We start from the raw sequence: 20,328 nt of genomic DNA on the forward strand, positions 1-20,328 counted from the left end.
CATCCTCTTCACAGTTCTGCAGAGAACTGACTCCAAAGCAGAGTGGATCACTCAAATTCATTCCCACTACCACATCTATCAGTCTGCTTAGATATTCTAAAGTGGATTCTCACCTTTGGAATGGGGAATCATCTAGAAACCCTCAGAGACCACTGACTAAAATATGCAGGAGGGCTTACTCAGAAAGGACATTCCTCTGTCTCCCGTAGCTGGTGGCATGCAAATAATTTCAGTTCTAACTGAAGCACTACATCCTAGATTGATTAGAAATGTATGTGTTGATGTTGTGTATCCAAGGATTTGAGCACTTCTAGGGAACAGCTGTGGGACAAACTTTTCATTTGTTAAACCATGCCAGATTTTAAATATGACCAAAATTCTAAAGGTGAAGAGAAAACTACATGGAGAAGTGTTCACAAAATGCTCTTAGTAGAGGTGGGCTTGCTACTCAGATTGAATTAATTAAAAGTAATTAATTCAAATTATTAAACCCATATCTTATAAGACAGAAATGTTATCAAATTCGAGGGTTCACAAAATAGTTGGGCCCTCAAAACATCACCAGTAACTTGAAATAACCTTATACAAAATTATTTTCCTTCCAGCTCTTGTATATTTACGTTCACATTTTCTCATATTTCCATACAGCCACAGGTTATAAACATCTGGGTTTTTTCTTTTAATGGAAATACTAATTCTGGTAGACTCACATGTCATATTAACTGGTGTTATAAGTAGCCTATTAATAATAAAGCCTTAAGAAAACCAAAAGATATGTTCCTTAAAAAAAGAAAGTCAAAACTGGGTTTGATAGATATGAATATTCCACCCCAGGCCTGCCCATGTCTGTCTCTCATATAATGAGGTCTGAGTTCATCACTGACAGAAAGCAATTACTGCTGAATGTCTGGCTGTCTATCTGCAGCAGTGAGTTACTTCAATTCTTTGTTGGAGGATTTCCACGATACACAGCGCTGGCATAGCTTTGTCACATACAACGCTGAACGAGTGACATGATAACTGCTTTCTCATCACCCCTGTTTGGTTCTCCCTACGTCAACCATGAACCTGTTCTCAGAGTAAATTTTTTGCTGCCTTGCAATATCCACTTTTTGACTAAAGACTCAAGTCTCTGGGGCTGTCAAGCTGACAGCTTTCATGGAAACTAGTTTCTGGTTTTGTATTCAACACAGAAAACATGCCACAGTGGAAATCCCTACCCCATATGTCAAAAGGTTAATGAATGACCTGAATTTCATAACAAAAAACAGAAGCATTTGACATTCTCCCACACATGCAATCCATCTTGGGGATTAACTCTGAATGACACTGGACCTTACCTGGTTTCTCTTTTTTGCCGGCCTCAGTGGTACTCACAGCTGCCAGAATAAAAACGAGTGCCAGGAGGGCAGCTGTGAACATTCGACGTTGCTGGTGTTGCTGTTGCATTCTGAGGATTAAAGAGAGAGAGGGAAAAAAAAGGTTGGTTAGACTGTAAAAAGTAGGATCCCATCTAAAATGTAGGTACATTATTTTTGGGAAGTTATGCTTCAGGGCCACAAGACACAAGCAAGTCAACAAAATAATTTGCCATTGGTAGAATGAGCATTAATCTTCACTTCAGAGAGAATACAAAGATTTTTAATAATTATTTTCCAGTTACCATACCAAATCCCCGATCTACTTTGCTGATGTTATAGATTAGTTTTATCAAAGAAAGTTCAGTAATTATTGCTCACCTTGTAGAAATCACCCTCATCTCTCTTGAAGCTGTTTCATGAAAACATTTGTTTGCTGTGACAAGTACAGTCCACATGACCAAGTGTACTGACTTTTAGGAAAGACATGTCTTATGGACTACTACAAATTCCAGCTCTACCAGAGATCCAACCCAGTATCTACTTAGGGTAGCACAGTGGCATGTACACTCTTATATTTGGGTCCAGAAATGTTACATCCATTTTCATGAAGTGATGGGATTTGTCTAACAGCCCAAGTTTACTGGTTCCAACCCAAGAACCTACAAACACAGCTTGCTTCCTTTCTACACAAGCTGGCAGCCCAGATGTTTTCATGCTGTGTTCCTTAGACCTTTGGATCTCATTTAGTGCAAGTCAAGTTTGCTAGAGCAACTCTATCTTCACTCATGCCATTAACTCATATACAAGTTCCATATCTCCTTCCTGAACACAAGCATCCAGAACAAAACAGATCATTTCAGATTAAGCTCCATAGGTAGGCAAGTGTTTGTTTTTCCTAGCCTTACTGAAGCTAGCATATGCAGTGCATCCAAGGATCACATATGTCTTTTGCAGGTGGCTTTTTTGCTGTTAATAACTATTACTCACAAATCTTTCCCTTCATCTGTTCTTTCCAAAGCAAATGGCAAGGTCCCAGATTATAGAAGTAAGTATTTTATTATTAGTCCATATGACTGTAATTTCCCATTCTGAACTATCAGGTTTTCTGACATGATTTAACCCATCCTTATCCTCAAGTATAATACGCTAAATGTTAGCTATGTTAACAATGCTGTTACCCTGCATCTACTGCAACTCTGTATGTAATGCCGTCACTAATGACAGGCCATGGGCTTTGTAATGAGTTTAAAAGGTCTCATGACTGAAGCTTGTCAAGGCTTGCTCTATCTTCTTCAAGGATGAAGCTGGAACACAAAAAGTTTAAATAACCTTATATAAAATTATTTTCCTTCCAGCTCTTGTATATTTACCTTCACATTTTCTCATATTTCCATACAGCCACCCCATGAGGGTGATGGAGCAGTAGAACAGGCTGCCCAGAGGGATTGTGGAGTCTCCTTCCTTGGAGGTCTTCAAGACCCGCCTGGACATGTTCCTATGCGACCTGATTGAGGTGAACCTGCTTCTGCAGGGGGTTTGGGCTTAGATGATCTCTAAAGGTCCCTTCCAACCCCTACCATTCTATGATTCTATGATGATCTGAGCTTTCCTGGGAAGCTTTGACACATTTGATTTAGCTGCAATAGTAATTTTTCTAATTTAATACAACTAGCTATGGCTAATTTGATTTACTTTTCTTTGCAATTGTATGGAACCATCCAGGTTTTATGACCCTGTTTTAATAATAAATTATAATCATATTTTTATAATTGTCTACATTATAATATAATAGAGAGAAATACAGGACTGGTATCTTAGCAAAGGCCTTGAGAAGCAGAGACATGAGATGCAGTGTAGAGAAGTAGAGGTATGAGAGATACAAGATAGGGCACAAGCTTGACAATGGAGATCTCCAGGTTTAAGCAACTAACTCATGGTTAAAAAAAGAAATGCAAATCTGGATGAAACTGTATCTGGCAGCAAGAAAGAGAACACAGAAATAGTTTCCAACATACACAACAGCATGTTAGCAAACATTAAAAAAAAAACCCCAAGTTGATCAATGAAGAAGAAATCAATATGAATATCCTCTTTGATGAGGATCCCAGATGATGACAAGTCACCATAACCATCCCCATCAACACTACCATCATGAAACCACAGTCTTAGAACCAAGAGGAGCTGTGGAAGGCTGAGCATAACAATAGGAAAAGCAGCTAAAGTGTATGGGTAACAGTTTTAACTGTAGTGGTAATTGCTGTTACTGTTATTATAACATCTACACAGATATGTTCTTTCCTACTTCTATTACGTCTACACTAATAAAAATTATTGGATTAGACTGTTAAGATTTCAATTACACTATCAATAAGTTTTTACTTTATATAAATATTTTTAAAAGGTATGGATCTTCTTTGCCTATAAACAGTATTTTAAGCGTAAATATGCTCCCAGCTTCATCTTTTAGTACACTATCATTTTCATTCCATGATCATGAATAAATGAAATGCATTCCAAAAGATGATCTCTAAAGGTCCCTTCCAACCCCTACCATTCCATGAGTCTACGAAAAGCAGACTTAAGAAATTATTACAGACCATTATTTCTTTTCAAAACATTGTTCATTTTGAGTCCTCCATAAGCTCCTTAACCATGTTAGGACTACCTTTTGCATTAATCTTTCCTTTTTCCCTGCTTGGATGAATAATTTGTCATCAAGTCCCACAACAAATACTTTAATAAATTACAGTTTGATTAGTCCCAGATTTGTCAAACCTACAAAATAAGTTTTTAAATGAATGAGCTAGTTTGGGAGAGTAGTCTTCTTTCAGTAAACACATGCTGTGTTTAATGAAACTTAACATTTACCTCCACTAAATTATTCTCTTACTCAAACTGTGTTCTATGTTGCAGTCCATTGAGGACAGATGAACATGTCCTCAGTGACTTGGATCTGTTTCTTGATCCCTTCTTAAATATAAATATTATATTTGCTATGCTCCAGTTGCACAGCAGCAGGAAGTATTTGATGCATGTTTTAACAGTTTTAATGAAAATGAAATGTCAAGTGCCATTTTTACAGTACTCTAAAATGGAAACACAGAGTTTTCTCTGTAAAAAAGAAGTTAAGAGTCCTTGAGTTCTGCAACAGCTGCTAACTTCTGCTTCTCCAGGTGTCTTTCTCACTCACCATTTGGTGTATGCCTCTATGTCCTACCTGATCTTCTGTACTGAAAACCAAGGCAAATGCTCACATACTTTTGGAGCACAAAGAATACACTTTGTGAACAGTATTCTTCTGGCTGTAAAATATACCCTCTTCCTCTGCATACACACACATTGCTTTTGTTGTCTTTATTTGTGGCACTAGCGGGAAAAAAAAATCTAGATTTGCTTTTCATTTCCTTTGCAAGATTTAAGTTTTTGGTGAGTCTCAGCAATGATCAGTACCATTTTCTTAAATTCCTGTAAGCTCCTAATAGCACTTTAGTGGGCTGTTCCCCAGTTAAGATTTAGAATTCTTCTCTACAGGCTTTTCTCCCTCTCATTTTTTCTTGAGGAAACAAATTTCTTTTTTTTTTTTTTTTTACTTTGAAAAAAGTTAAAAAAAAAAATCTTTCTTAAAAATCTTGCACTTGTTCAACACATATTTACCAGGTTTTTTTATTTGAAAACTTTAATTAGATTTATGTTTATAATCCTATGTAATATAAACTGAATCAGCTTTCTAACACTTGATACAAGTGGTTATTTTTAAGGCTGAGCTTTAATGATGAGCTGTAAGGTCATACTGAATTAAATTCTAAAATAGCACCAACTCTTTATAGCCCTATGGCAGGCAGGGAAGCAAACACATCACAAATAATTAGCCTCTATTGGTGCTAAGAATAATTTACCTTCTAATCTAAATTTGGAAAGATAAACCCTTCTATAGTGAGGTACCTCCTTATTGTATTTTCCTCATGCACACAAAGACTTTTAACTAAATCCACATCCAACTTTGGGTTGACACAAGAATGGTAAGTATTTTTCTATACTCCTCCAAAGTAATTTTGTTATATGAATCTTACCTTATGCATATCAGTAGCTCTTAGTTATTTGCAATGTATAATTAATTGACATTACAGCCACATGACTTTTACTGTGGTTTCTATCTTTTCTGGACCTTTCTGGACCCACAAGTCCCACCTACTAGCAATGATTACTATTACAGAGTGTGAGGGAGTTAACCAAATAATATCCATTTGCAGGTACTACACTGCTTTCCACCTTCTTCAATTCATTGCCTAGGCCACCGGCACCTACTATTTCTCTATGATGTCACCAAAGTGTTTTCCAGGTACCAACTTTTGCTTTGCACCTTGCAGTTTTAAACAGCAGTAATGTATTTCTTTAGCTTAACCATCATTGTTTGTCTTGGCCCTTTCTGCCACTGTAGTGTTGTTTCTTTACCTAATGATAAATCTTTATTCACCTTGGTTTTCCTTACTAAGCACTAAAAGTAAATAGAGACATCACATACATTTCTCTGCATGTTTCCTTATAGGAAAAGATCTCCAAACTCTCCAGGTCAAAGCCTTGAGCCAACTTGCTGATCTTCATCATTTAATTGCACCTTCATGGACTAAGGTGATCTTTAGATCACCTTTCAACACTTAATATTCTGTATTCATATCAAACAGAATTACTACTACAGCCTTAGTGGTATAAGTCTAAAAGTGAGCTATGGTTTAATGAAAGAAAGAACCTTAAATTATAACGATTGCTTAACCCAATGATACTATCTTTGGATGAAAAAAAACATGCCTTAATCTCATTTCTAACCATGATATGTTTCAGAATTATTTTACTAAGAAAACATTCTAGAATAAGGACAAAATACCAAGTTTACTTATTTGGTCAAATTAAGAAATTAAGCAATACTTCACTGTTGAGGAGGGAGAGGGTGGAACAGTTGGTGAGCAGAAAAGAAAACCCATATGAATTGAAAGACCTGCAGCTACTGCAATCCTGCCCAAAGGAAAATCTGTGTGCTCATTTCCCTTACTCCTCTGACTTTTCTGTGAGAGATTTGTATTCTCTTGTGATGTAGTCATGAAATTTTGGGAGCTGAGTCAGTAACATCAACAGTGGATGTCACAGAATCACAGAATCTCAAGGGAGGCCAGTGCTCTGAGTCTGTATGCTAACAAGTTAGATCAAAGTGCTATAGGAAACCCCAAACCCCACTGAAAAAAAACTTCCTGCTCCATCAAGTGGATGGTTGGATAGCGGAGCCAGCATCCCAGCACAAGCCTTGAGATCCCTGTTCCAACACTCATGACACAGTGCAGCTGTTTCTCTGTCTGGCAAAATGATAGAGAATCAGGAAGTTTCAACAAACACATGTTTCTCAGCTTTTTTTTTTTTCTCATCATGTGTTGTGCTTCCATGTAGCGGGAGAGAGAGGGTCTACCCCACATGGAAGCAGCTCCAATAATGCTCTCCCTCCATGAAGAAAAGGGGAAGAGGGCAAGCAGCAGCCAGTAGAGAAGAGGCAATTTCTTCCCAGGTGAGATGGTTCTGGAAGGAGTTGGGCAAACAGTAATTTATTCAGCAGTGTAATGGCAAATTTTAAAAGAGTAAAATTGAGTAAAACTATCTGTTTGTTGCTGCAAATCAGTCAGGGAGAAGTGAGAAAACTCTAGAAGGCTGAAATTATATTTGTCAAACTTTCTTGGTTTTTTAGACCATCATTTATGCTCAACTACAGCACAGGATACCCATAATAACAAGCCAGAATGAAACAGCTAAAAAAGGAAAAAAATCACAGCTTGATCCTTCTGATAAGCCCAAGTCAAGCTTTTCACTTCAAAAATTGCAGTGTGCAGCTCGGGGACTATATTTTTCAATATGTAATCAACTCCACATTCTCTTTTCAACATGGACAATATTAAGGGCTATAAAAATAGGCAGCAAGACCAGCAAGCTATGCCAATGCCATAAAAATGAGCAGGAAACTACAAATTGCATGAGTGAAAAAAATTATTAAAATGTAAACAACAAAAAGTCAAAACCAAAGATCAATTAACATGCCTCATCTAGCTGTTCAAGTAAATAAGCTAAAGCAATTAGTTAAGTTGTGGATAACAGTTCCCATAGCCTTTGATATTTGCATAGTTGATTGCATGTTTGTCTCTTTCATCAGACTAAGGCAAACACATACTCTGTGGATATTTTATATTTCTAGTCCCCCAGACATAAATTAATAGTTCAAGTTGATAACAGAAACCCTGGGTACACAAATTTTCCCTTTTGGTGCCCAGCATAATTTCGATTGACTCAAAAAAAGAGACAGCCCACACAAATACAGACAGAATATTTCTTCCATTCTTCCCAAATGCTTTACCAAAATTAAAATGTTTCATGGGAGAATACCAGTTTCAACAAGACTGCAAGTTTTTGAAAGCATTTTTAATGAAATTAAAAAAAAAAATTAAATTCTTTTTCACTAATATTAAACTGTATTCCCTTCCATTAAAATTTTAATTTTACACAAGCCTTACAAAGGATCCAATTGTTTCACATAGGTAGAACCTCCAGATACTTCTGCAACATAACAACAGTCCTCAAAATCTGAACTGCTATTTGGACCTCTTCTTAACCTCGTCTATCTGTCAGAGAGCAAGAAGAATTGTGTGATTCCTTTATTTCAAACTTTATGCAAAATTTTGCCAACCCAGGACACTCTAAGACTTCATCCGATCACAGAAAAGGGACTTATAAAAGGTGCTATTTTAGGGAGGTGTGAAAGTTTAGCATTCATGCAGTAGTGTTCTGAACAAAAATATAGTGGTAACAAACAATTTATTCCTGAGAGGGAAAGTGTAGTAAGTGGAAACACAGTGCTAAATAGACCCAACAGGCAGTATGGATGGTTAAAAGGACAGGGAACTAAAAAAATCTAATAGAGATGGTTAAAATGCTACAAAGGGCATTAAAAATGTCATGCTTCTCTCTTTCCAAATTTTCAACATGAGATTTTACAAACGTGATTTTATTTTCAGAAAGCCTAGGAAACACACCTATTTTTTTAAAAAGTCATAATTGAAAAAAAAAAAGAAAACCAACATATTTTTAGTATCATAAGCTTCTGTTAAGAAATTAACCATGTATTGACATGGTTAGAGTGAAAAAGCATGATATCATGTGATTTTTTTTTCCCCCCTTACTGTTCTTCCCACAATGATCATGGCTGCTGTGACATCAGCAATAAAGTCACACTGGGTTTCTTTACACTTTCAGTTCTCCAAGACTAAAGATGAGATTAAACAGTCCTGGATATGACCACCAAGAAGACCACAGGAGACTCACCTCCATATGGAACAGGCTGCCCAGTGGGGTTGTGGAGTCTCCTTCCTTGGAGGTCTTCAAGACCCGCCTGGACATGTTCCTATGCAACCTGATCTAGGTGAACCTGCTTCTCCAGGGGGATTGGACTAGATGATCTCTAAAGGTCTCTTCCGACCCCTACCATTCTATGATTCTATGATTCTCTCCAATTATTTTCATTTCAGTGAGATCATGTCCAAACTGATGGATCAACTCTTCTGTGCATCATCCACATCAAGGTGTGTCTTCTGGACAATCCACATATTGTGGTCATGAGTTTCCCCAGCCACAACAACTGGCAATTCCTCTCTCTCTGTTCTCTTTCAACTCAGCTCCTCCAGGATACAAAAGATATAATTACTTGATAATGGCAGAGGGACAAAGCATATCTTTTTAGGGAAAAACAAGCTCTTATTACAGTTCTTCTTTCTGCCTCCTTTCCCACCCCAAACTGGCTAGCAACTTTGCTCTACTTCTGGTTGCCTGAGACTGTTAAAACACAAAGTATTTTTCCATGCTTCTGCAATGCCTATGACAAGTGACCAGATCCCTACTGCTCCGCTACTGTGATACTACAAGAGCAGAAAAGGGCGAATAAATACTGAAACAATACAGAGTCCTCTGGTTCAAGGAATACAGCTTACACTTCCTTGGCTAGCTAATGTGTTCTCATCCACCAAAGATTAATTTGAGTTCCTTCTGAAAAATCTTAGAGTAAGGAGTAGAATATTCCCATCCATTTGCTAAAAAGAGAGCAGAAAAGAGTCTCGCGTTGTCCCTGTCTGACCAAGATAAAGTTTTCTTCACTATTATAAATTCATTAATTGAAACAGAATAAATTTATGAAGCCCTGTTTTCTTGACTGCAGCAAGCCCTATGGGTATCACAGATTTTTACAGAAGGAGCAATCAATGAATATAACTATTTTTGTAATTAGATCCACAGCTAAAGATTATTATTGCTATAAGGACAAAGTGCAGATATACGCTGATGTCACCTCAGCCCCAGTGGTCATACCATTATTGTGAACGCATCATGATTTGAGTGCTGTTTAAGCCGTGACATGATTTTCCTAATGAACAGCTGTACTGTACAATCTAGGCAGATGCCTCCACTGTATTTTCATTTTCTTTTTTCTCCCTCTGCCTCAATGAGGACATTTTCAACTCAATGGCAATAGGCAAATCACAGCATCTGTCACTACCCTCATTTCTCCATCTATGAAACAGGGGTAATAGCACTTGCCTCCTTCCAAAGAACACTGAGAAATCTATAATAAAAATCATTATGCAAAGGAGGAATAATTTTATTATCCAGCATCAATTGCAGCTTGCTCTGTTTTTCTGGATCTAGTGCCTCCATGGTTCCAGGTTTTGTGCAGGGTGGCCAAACTCTCCTAAGTAGAGAAGCAGCAACACTGTGCAGCTTCCACTGGTTTAGTATGTTGTTGATGAGGAAAGCTGCAAGACACAGCAGAATCCTTTTATCTTTGATAACTACCTTCTCTTGAAAGCAATAAAATATCTTAATTCAAATACTTGAGTTTCAATTTGGCTGAGTTGACTGTCAGGTTGGAGATTTTTTTTTCTTTCTTTACCTCCAATTAGACTCTAAGAAATACTCTATACTCCTAAAGAGAAGAGCCCATTTTATTTCCTTTACTCATTGTGACTCTATGTCTCCTTTGCTGTCTGTCTATCCAGATGGCACTCCAAAATACATAGTGCAGTCAGAAACCTATATAAGCTGAAAGTGAATGGCCTCTCAACTACACCCTCTATTTTTTCCGAGTCATTATGTCCTTGCTTCAAGTGACAAATCTTAGGGCATTGGGACAGCTATGTAAAAATGAATGAGGAAAAAATTAATTCAAACAAAAAAATGCAACATGCAAATGAAATTTGTTTTGTCCATATCATATCACAGGGACAGAATGTATTTCTCAATCACTCTCCTCCAAAAGCAGTTTGTGACCAGAGGGCAGCAGGTGTGTAGCATGTTATCTCCTCCTTGCTAATCAGAAAGCAAATGACATCTCTGAGGCAGATATGTCCAGTTCTGGGCTCCTCAGCTCAAGAGGGACAGGGAAGTGCTGAAGAGAGTCCAGCACAGGGCCACCAAGATGATCAGGGGTATGGAACATCTTTCATATGAGGAAAGGCAGCCAGAACTGGGACTGTTTAGCCTAGGGAAGAGGAGATTGAGGGAATATCTTATTAACATTTATAAATATCTGAAGGGTGGGTGTCAGGAGGTTGGGACATCCCTTTTTTCTATAGTAGCTAGCAACAGGACAAGGGGTAATGGGATGAAGCTGGAACACAGAAAGTTCCACTTAGACATAAGAAAAAACTATTTCACCATGAGAGTGAGGGAGCCCTGGCACAGGCTGCCCAGGGGAGTTGTGGAGTCTCCTTCCTTGGAGATCTTCAAGACCCACCTCACCATGTACCTTATGCGACCTGATCTAGGTGAACCTGCTTCTGCAGGGAGGTTGGACTAGATGATCTCTAAAGATCCCTTCCAACACCTACCATTCTATGATTCTCTGATAAGGGCAAGGCAGTACAATATCAAGTAACCTTACTGCTTTTTTCTCCCTTGCACAAGCAGCAGTTACTCCATAAACTTTTTAACTTAACCTGCAGTTATGTATAGCTACATCTCATAGTTGCATTTCTCATTTAATAAAATATTTGCCAAGTGTGATTCAACAGCAGAGTTCCACGAGAGAGCTCTTTTTTCACATGTGAAAGAAACTGCTCATAAGCACTTCAACCATCATAATGGCAAGATTTTTTTAGAACCAAGTTCCAAATTTTTCTGTTCCCTGCATGTCGTACTCAGGGATACTTAGCAGATTCAAGTGAGAGAAACCAAAGCCAAATCCATGTTTTTCAGACCATATTCCTAAAGTTGAAACCCTGGTGGTGTCTTTAGAGTCTGCTGATGAGCAGAGATCTAGGGATCACATTGTTTACACCATTTGGAGAGCTATATTTTTCTCCTGTCCTCATGCAAACTGCCACTTCTTCTCTTCCCATTCTTCTGCACTGCTATTACGTGCAGAAATTCAGTACTGTATTTCTCCATATGAAGAAATTGGCAAGGAAAGACTACATGCTCTTGGCAGAAGTTTACCCTGGGATTATGCCAATAAACAAACATTTTCTGGTTGCCACAGGCATTCCATTATTTCTATTTGGCCATTCAATCCACCCCAGTTCAGCTCTGTTAGTGCTTCTTTAATAAACCCTTATTATCAGGGACTTAGCCCTCAGTCATTTGAATTCATGGTCAGCTGGGACTTGGTATTCAGTGGCCCAGTCTGAAAGTCCTTAAAAAAATATATCATTAAAACACTTACTTTGCCACAGAGCAGAGACAATTGAATTCCATTGGCTGCAAGTTATATTTGTACTCTTAAAGACTTAAGAAAAGCTGGATTTTGAGGCTTGTTTTATAAACAACAGTTGGACGCTTTGGTTCTCACTAGAAGAGAAATGTGACAGCAGTCTTTTGCCTTCGTCATTCCTCGCATATATATGCCTGTTTTCCACAGCACAAATAGATTTCATCTTCTCATCAATTTATCACCTACTTTTGGGGGTAGACTGGGAGGAGGACCACTGGGGTAGGTATCATTCGGTGACAGCACCTGAGACAGCTCCTCCACCCGTGGCACAACTGCAGGCTGATCCACTAACTTGGTGCCAGCTCAAGCCACTTATCTGTACAGTGTGGGTTTTACAGCTTTGAACCAGGCATCTCAATTTTCCTAGAAAGCAGCAGGCAGTCTATATCATTACATATCAAATTAGCAAGGTGACCAGCTCCAGGCTGAATATTAAGCAACCAAAGTCAACTTCATTGATGCATAGATCAATTAGGAAAAACAGTTTGTGCAGAGATTAGCTCTAAATCCCAGATTGTTGAGTTTGTCACTGAAAAAGCTCACAGTCACCTCCCTCATGTACCCCACTGTCATAAATCCCTTAATATTTAACTTGTGCTTGATTTTTTATTCATTACAATAAAAGCATGAAAGTTATCAATCATACCAATGCATTGGCCCAGGATGGATGTCTTTATGTGGTGCTTCTATACCTCAAAAAGCAAGCATGGCATTTGTCTGCTCTTCTGTAGCTAGTTCACTTTATACAAATTTGATTCTACTATAGTTACAGTGAGAGGCTGTAGAAACCAACACTTAAATGCAAAAAAGGTATATCACCCATGGATCAAATTAATAAGGCTTTACACTATATTTAAGTTCCTTCCCTTCCAATATATCATCAATCAATATCATATGACCCTTACTGTCCTAAAGGTAAGTACCAGTGAAGCACATTCTCATCCACTCCACCCTCTTCTCTCCTTTGTTCTCTGCACTTAATCAAACATTCAAACCACAGAAAATGGAATCCCTGCCCTGCATTCTAATAAGGGCAGCTGGTCTCCTAGAACAAACTGGATTGCAAGATGTAGAAATCACTGCTGGCTTCTTTTGGAAGTAGAAACAGGAAAAAACCAAACCAAAACAAAAAAGTGTGATAAGAAGATATTTGTATTTTGGACTTCTATAGTGAAGTCCTTCTCCATTTGCTAATGCTAGTCACTCTGCAGGCTGCTACAAAGCATAGTACAACCTGGGAGGACATGGAAAGTATAGAAGGTTTCTCAAAGAGGTTCTCCTAGTCCAGACAGAATCCCTCAGGCACTCTTTTTGTCTCTGTTCCCATAAATTCAATTGAAACCCTTTACTACTGTTACTGGTTGAGGAATTTGGAGAACAGCATGGTAAAAGCAGCTTTCCAGGGACTGCACTACTACTGTGAGCTGCCATAGTGGTAACAAAAGAGAGCTGACGTGTAACTGAAAGACAAGTTTCATGCACTCCTCTCTGGGCCCAGTGGCCCATGTCAGAGCAAAGAGTTCCTGAAGGCACTCTTTTCCTCAGTTACAACAGAATTACACAGATTGAGACAACACAAGTGCAATCAACCTCAGCTAAAATCAGCCATATAAACCTGTGAGATTGAAGTTGTCTAAAAATTACACTGGAAGATCAGCTCTCATAAGATCTCGACTGCTTTTTATATCCTAATGAGGGCTGAATATATTTGTAACTCTAAATGGTACTTCCCATTGGTCTTTTGCTTCTGATTTCTTCCCAGATGTTAAATGGATAGAAAAGTATTGTGGTATGCATATTTGTTACAGTTTCTTTAAAACAGGAATTCAGTTTCAATGAGTCTCCCAAGAACATGGTCAGTCTTAACTACTAACTTTTGTCGTTTCTCACTTTTGTGAATTTGCAAGAAATTATGGTGAAAAATAAGTGTTAATAAAACTGCAAAAGCTGAAGAACTTAACAGGCAAGTACTGGGGAACATTAAGGGAAGGAAAGAAGGACAGGTGAGCAAAGTTAACTCTTGATAGTTTTGGTGGAAAATTATGACAAGTCATGGTTGTTTTATTTCTGCACAGCTCAAACACGTAATGCAATCAGTCCATTCTTGTATCGGCAACATACCTACCACCATTGGGAGTGGTTTCCTCAGTAACACTCTAGGACTTTATTGCAAAACCTCAGCTACAAGGTTAGTATAATCTATCACAAATTAAATGCATGATTTCTCATTAGGGAAGATAATTCAAAGGTCTTCGAGGTAGACTCATTTGCGGTATCTGTATAGGTGCAATCCAGCATTGCCCTCTGCTGGATTTTAAGCTGTCTACTCATGTAAAAGTTGCCTTTGGCTGAGCTAGAAAGGATGATTTCTAAACAAACATTGTACTAATCATCGTAAGGGGGTAACTTGATGCCAAATAAAGAATGAAATAGTGAATTAATGCTTATTCCTAACACTTTTCACAGGACTAGCACTACTTCAGACAGGACAACTGTTGACTCATTCAGTCCTTCCCTGGTCCAGCAAAAGTCACAGACCATTTTGCATCCCCTAGAATCCCAACACTGAGCAGAATCAGTGCACAATCAGATCTACAATATGTAAAAAGGCCGAGGTGGAATTTTAGATGAACTCTGGTAAATTCATGACACAGTTCGACAGGAACGGTGTATCTTGCAGTCACATCCACCTAGGTGTTCCCTAGCCTATGGCATTCCTACTAGACAAAAGTCCACTGCCATCAACTCCTTTCTGTGTACCTCCTGATGAAAACTCAAGTGCTATTTCCAATTTCTTCATAGGTATGAATATGGAGACTACATCACTGTGGACTGATGTAGGATGAGTATCACAAGAACAAGGAATGGGAAAATGGATGCAGCACTGCAATGTAAGGCAAATCTTTTTGTTTGTTCTTGCTATCCAGCATCTATTATTTTCTGACTCTTCCATGACTTATTAATATTTAGTATAACTAACCGAAAGCACACACATATACAAGTGTAGAGGTATAACTATATGAGCAAACACATATTTGAACACAGCTGTGTGTGATGGGTTAATTCTAATCATATGATCTAGCTAAAGACAACAAATCCCATTTCTGTCCTTCTTCAGCTATTCTTCTTGTTGATCATGTAAAAGACACAGCAGGGCATTTTGCATCCTGTAGTTTGATGCTATGCAAAATGGGACCACATCCAGAGAATCAGGACATCTGCTAATTCAGACTAATATATGGGAAACTGAGAGTTTGCAAAATGCTCTTTCAGGAAAAAAAAAAGTACAAAAAGAAAGCTTTTTTCGATTTACACTCATTTCCAACCATAGTCTACTCTTGCCTTTCTTAAATGCATTCTTTATTGGGTTTCTTTTAACTTTGCTTCCTCATCATTCTGTCTTTCAGTCTCTATCATATTCTCCCTTACAGTCTCATTTTAACATTTTTCCTCTTCTTCCAAAAATAGATGTTGTATATTCTCTTCAGAATAGCTAGACTGAAAAAGCAGCTGCTTATATCCCTAGTTTTCTCAGCATTCTGACTGTTATGTATCTGTTCTGTGTTAGCTGCTGTGGGAGCAATTCACTCTTCTCCATGGGTAATGTTGTTAATAATAATAATAACAACAACAATAATAAACAACAACTCCGTTTCTAAAGATACTTTCTTGCTTTGTTGCTTGATGAGACTATCTGTACTCTAAAAAGCCCTCTAGTCTGCTTCTCCCTGCAAGGTATTCTGTAGTTCTCTGTGGGAGGTTTTCTCCTAAAAATAAATGTCACGATTTGTTTTCTCTAATGTTACATCCAATTGAATTTTGCCACCATAACATTTCACTATCTCATTATGCTGCATTTCCAAAGTATCAAACTACACTTTGCCCTTTTCCTGCTTCTTTTTCTCCCTGTACTGTCAAGACAAGAGCAGTGGCTGGGTTTTAATATGAAAATTATCAACCCCAACCACATGCAATGAAAATAAATAAAAAACCACACATTGTTTGATCTCTTGAAAGAAGTTAGCACCAGGAGTCAAGATTTGATAATCTAACAACTTCAGCTTAAAAACTGTGGAAAGCAGGAAATTTAAGTGTAGTACAAGGTCTACGTCACTACATATGAAAGCACTCAAGATATGAAAATATGAATAATGTACTGAAAAGCTGACAGAAGATAAGAATTATAAATATCTTTTTAAAATGGTGATAAGGTTCATATTATCCAGAACTCAATTCTTAAAAATAAAGTTTACCTAGACGCCAAAAGAGAGTTTTATGGACCAGGCAGGCATCAAAGAACACAATTTACAGCATCAGTCCAAATTTTCACTGCCTTGTGCTTTATTTAATTATGTATATTTGTGGAAATGAGCGGACAAAATGATCCATTAACATTTTATACTCACCTTTTAACCAGTAACTGAAAAACATGCAAAGCCATCAAATGGATCATGTAATGATGACAGAAACCCAAACATGTAGTAATTCTACAATGGTACCAGTTATCAATTGTTTTGGAATTATCAGCAGTCACTATGGGTAGTGACACAGATGGTCTCTCCAGTTTAAGACTGAGGGAATATGTCATAGTGTAAATGATTCAGCAAAGCAGTCAGAGATTCAAAGAAATATACAAAATTCTTGACATGTCACACTCAGGTGCACTTTTTGATTTTAAAGCATAATCATTCAAATGAAAAAGAAACAAAAAAACAATCAAAACCCAAAACATTGCTATTCAAAATAGAAGTTACAGTGACAAACTTCACCTAAAGACTATGTTCCTGAACTTCAGACACACTGTGCATCATGACTGATTATATTACAACACATATTTTCTATGTTAGCCGTTGGTGGTTTAAATTGGAAAATGCTTAATGACAGTGATGTATCAGAATGTGAAAAATCTCCATGTGATCACAGTCCTGTCTTGACTCTATGTGTAGGTAAACATCCACAGTGAAAAAAAAGGAAAGAAAAAAAAAGAACTTTGCAAGTCTATAGATGGGCACAAATAGAACTGTGACAATATATCCCTGCTACTTTTTAATAGCTATGTCAGAAAGCCAATGCAAGAAAGCTACTAAACTGCTGATCCTTCTTTTTTCTCCAATGGTGTGGGTGTCCCAAAGGTCTTGGCACATTCCAAAGCGGTTTTCGAGTCCCTGGAGGACAGGACTGGAGTGGGAGGATGCTGGCAATATACAAGCTCTTTTCAAGTTAAGTGTTGCCAATAGGGGAGTATGAAAAAAAAAGATTGCTCCTTATTGCTATACCATGTAACTGAATTTGGAAATAATTGCCAACAAGCAGGTAGAAAAAGTCTAATGTGGATTTCAAAATATCTTGCCTGAAAGAAACAGTGGTATTTCAGCTTTCCTGAGACTATCTTTTTGTCTCTATCTGAGAAAATACCTATGAGGATTGAGTTCAAGTTTCGACTGCGATAAAGCATGAGTAAGGTAGTACAGTCCAAGCTCAAACAAAAAATTCCTTTGACTGACTTATACCCACTGAGATCCCTTGGCACTGTGGCTCTTAAGGAAATCTGAAAAATGGATGAGTAATCCTGATAAACGAGCAAGAAACAACCTTCCACTGTTGAAATCTCCTGAAAATTATGCTATTTGTTATTGGGCATTACATGCCAAGAGAAATCAGAGCTGAAAGGTGCTTTGTTTACAAACAAAGCCTAAAGCACTGGGAAATTTTATGCTCACATATTTCATTCCCATTTCAATTTCTGTACAAAAAATAAACAACCAAAATTCAACTTAAACCAAAAAAAAAAAGTTAAACACTTAATGGACACAGTGTTGGATCTTCTCTTCCATACACAGCTACAGGTTCATGTGTTTATTTCTGTAAGGCTGTATGTTTTATTATGTCATTGTGGTTTAACCCCAGCCAGCAACTAAGCACCATACAGACACTCGCTCTCTCCAGTACTGCACAAGAGATGCCCAATGCAATTGCTCACACCCACTGAAGGGTGCCTGAGCAGTGATCCACCTCTCCCTGTCCACTCCCTCCCTGTTTACATACTGGGCACGATGTCCTGTGGTATGGAATAGCCCTTCGGCTAGTTCAGGACTGCTGTCCTGGCCATGCTCCTTCCCAGCTTCTTGTGCCCCCTCAAGCCTCCTCATTGGCAAGGCAGAGTGAGAAGCAGAAAAGGTCTTGATGCTGTGCAATCACTGCTCAGCAATAACAAAAACATCCCTGGTGTTCTCAACATTCTTTTCAGTGTAAACCCAAAATATAGCCCTGTAGCAGCTACTAGAAAGAAAAATGAACTTTCCCAGTTGAAACCAGGACAAAAGTAAAAACTTTCATTAAGTGATGCCTTTAATGAATGAGAGTGGAGATCCCACAACTCCATTATTGTTTACGGTAACATGTTGTGTGGACAGAGTTAACTAGGCAACTGGTTAACTTTATACCAGGCTCAGGCATAAAGTCCCAAGGGACTTAGGCCCTTAATGGCACGTGAGATCCCTATATCCACAAACCATGAATCTTTATACCTCTTTTCAGTGCCCAGTGAGTGTTGATAATGTCTCTGATGGCAATGCATTTAAATGTAGCAAAATATAAATGTAGCTCCGCTTTATCCTGAATAGCTAGAATATTGGAAATCATTGGCTTCATAGGGTTCATTGTAAGCTAACTTACCTCATCACCTTTGTGTATGACAGTAGTCACATGATCTTTAGCACCCAAACTACCACTCAGTCAATAGGCCCGTATGGATTTCAGTCATATGCTCTTCATTCTCTCTGTACATTAGTCTTAACAGTTCTTAATTCCACTCCTAAACAATTAGCTCAATAAAGCTGAATGCAGCTTCTGAGATGTGTGCCAGCACAGGAGACAAGGGATCTAACCCTAAATACAGTCTAGTCATGTTAGTTTTTTCCTTCTGGATAGTTTGTGATCCAGAGTATATTCAAACCTGTAGGGTTTTTTCTATTTTTACCTTTTCCCAGGAACAGAGAAGTTCAGCTTTTTGGGTAAGCCCACCTCCCCATCTGATAAAGAGTGGCTGACACATGTGCATGCAGGAAGGCAGGGTTAAATTCAAACTTCCTTGAAATTCCAGACCATTTCAATTAACTTCCTTCTCTACCATCCTCTTCTTAGGTCATTGCATCACTTACAAGAAAATAAACACATTGTATATCTGCTGCCAGTTACTTTCTGCTGGCACAGAGCATATCTGTATCTGTTTACATAATGGGTGTATGTATAAGGGCTTGCTTCTGAGAATATTTCTGCCATTCTTTATTCTAGCACAGGAGAAACAAAATCACACAAAACAGAATAAAGAAAGAAGAAAAGTTGAGGAAAGTGAATATTTGATTATGGAGCATTCGCATGTCTCCACTTCATTAATATTTGCACATCTTCTGTGATGGAAAAAAATGAACAGCTTATATTGACAAGGATCATAACACCAGTTTCCTCATGTGTGTATTCACAGAGGCAAGAAAGAGCATTCCTGCAGGTAATTAGCCCTGACTGCTAATCACATCAGCCAAAAGTGATGAGCAAATTAGAGTTTCAGTAGAGCAGTTAGTCTGATTCTTTTGCTACATCCCTGGAGCAGCATTGCTGGTTACTGTGATGCTCTGATGCACAAAGACTTGCAATACATCCTCACTACCATACCAGAACTGGCCTTCACAGCAGTCTGCCCTTGGAATGTATGGAAATGCAGACTGAGTGTATTCCATTAGCATCTTACTCCACCCCAAGGACCATGTTTCCTAATGGGTCAGAGTAGATATTCAAACTCTGATTCACTCCATTGACCTGCCCTCATGTTGCATCAGTACAAAACAAAGAAGAGTAGAAATTATTTGTTTCATCTTCTTGGTTGGTTTGCAGTTTTCCAGAAAAAGAGAATGGTCATGTTCACCTCACAAAATGAACACAGTGAGAAATGGACAGTTACTTGGATTCAAATTTGTTTGTATTCTACAAATCCTTTTTAGAAATATATTTCATTTAAAAAAAAAATTAAAAGTGAAAAAATCCTATATCATTGCAATTCTACAGGATTTGTCACCTGAAATATTATTATTTCCTAAAGATACAAGGTAAAGTCTCAGCACACACATCTCACTTGGAAAAAAGCACCTTTATTCAAGTAGTCAGCATGACACAGTTTACACCTAC

The 20,328-nt window shown here is 38.0% G+C and overlaps 1 protein-coding gene across 1 annotated transcript in view; it reads right to left on the minus strand.

Annotated features, from left to right (window-relative positions):
• Window positions 1-20,328, minus strand: part of PTN (pleiotrophin) — a 68,477-nt gene that overhangs the window by 17,679 nt on the left and 30,470 nt on the right. Inside the window, exon 2 of the mRNA XM_061988894.1 lies at window positions 1,341-1,450. Coding sequence (XP_061844878.1) covers window positions 1,341-1,449 — 109 coding nt within the window. The 5' untranslated portion in view covers window position 1,450. The remainder of the gene's footprint in view (window positions 1-1,340; window positions 1,451-20,328) is intronic.

The sequence above is a fragment of the Colius striatus genome, chromosome 1 (genome assembly GCF_028858725.1).
Source record: "Colius striatus isolate bColStr4 chromosome 1, bColStr4.1.hap1, whole genome shotgun sequence".
Taxonomy (NCBI): domain Eukaryota; kingdom Metazoa; phylum Chordata; class Aves; order Coliiformes; family Coliidae; genus Colius; species Colius striatus.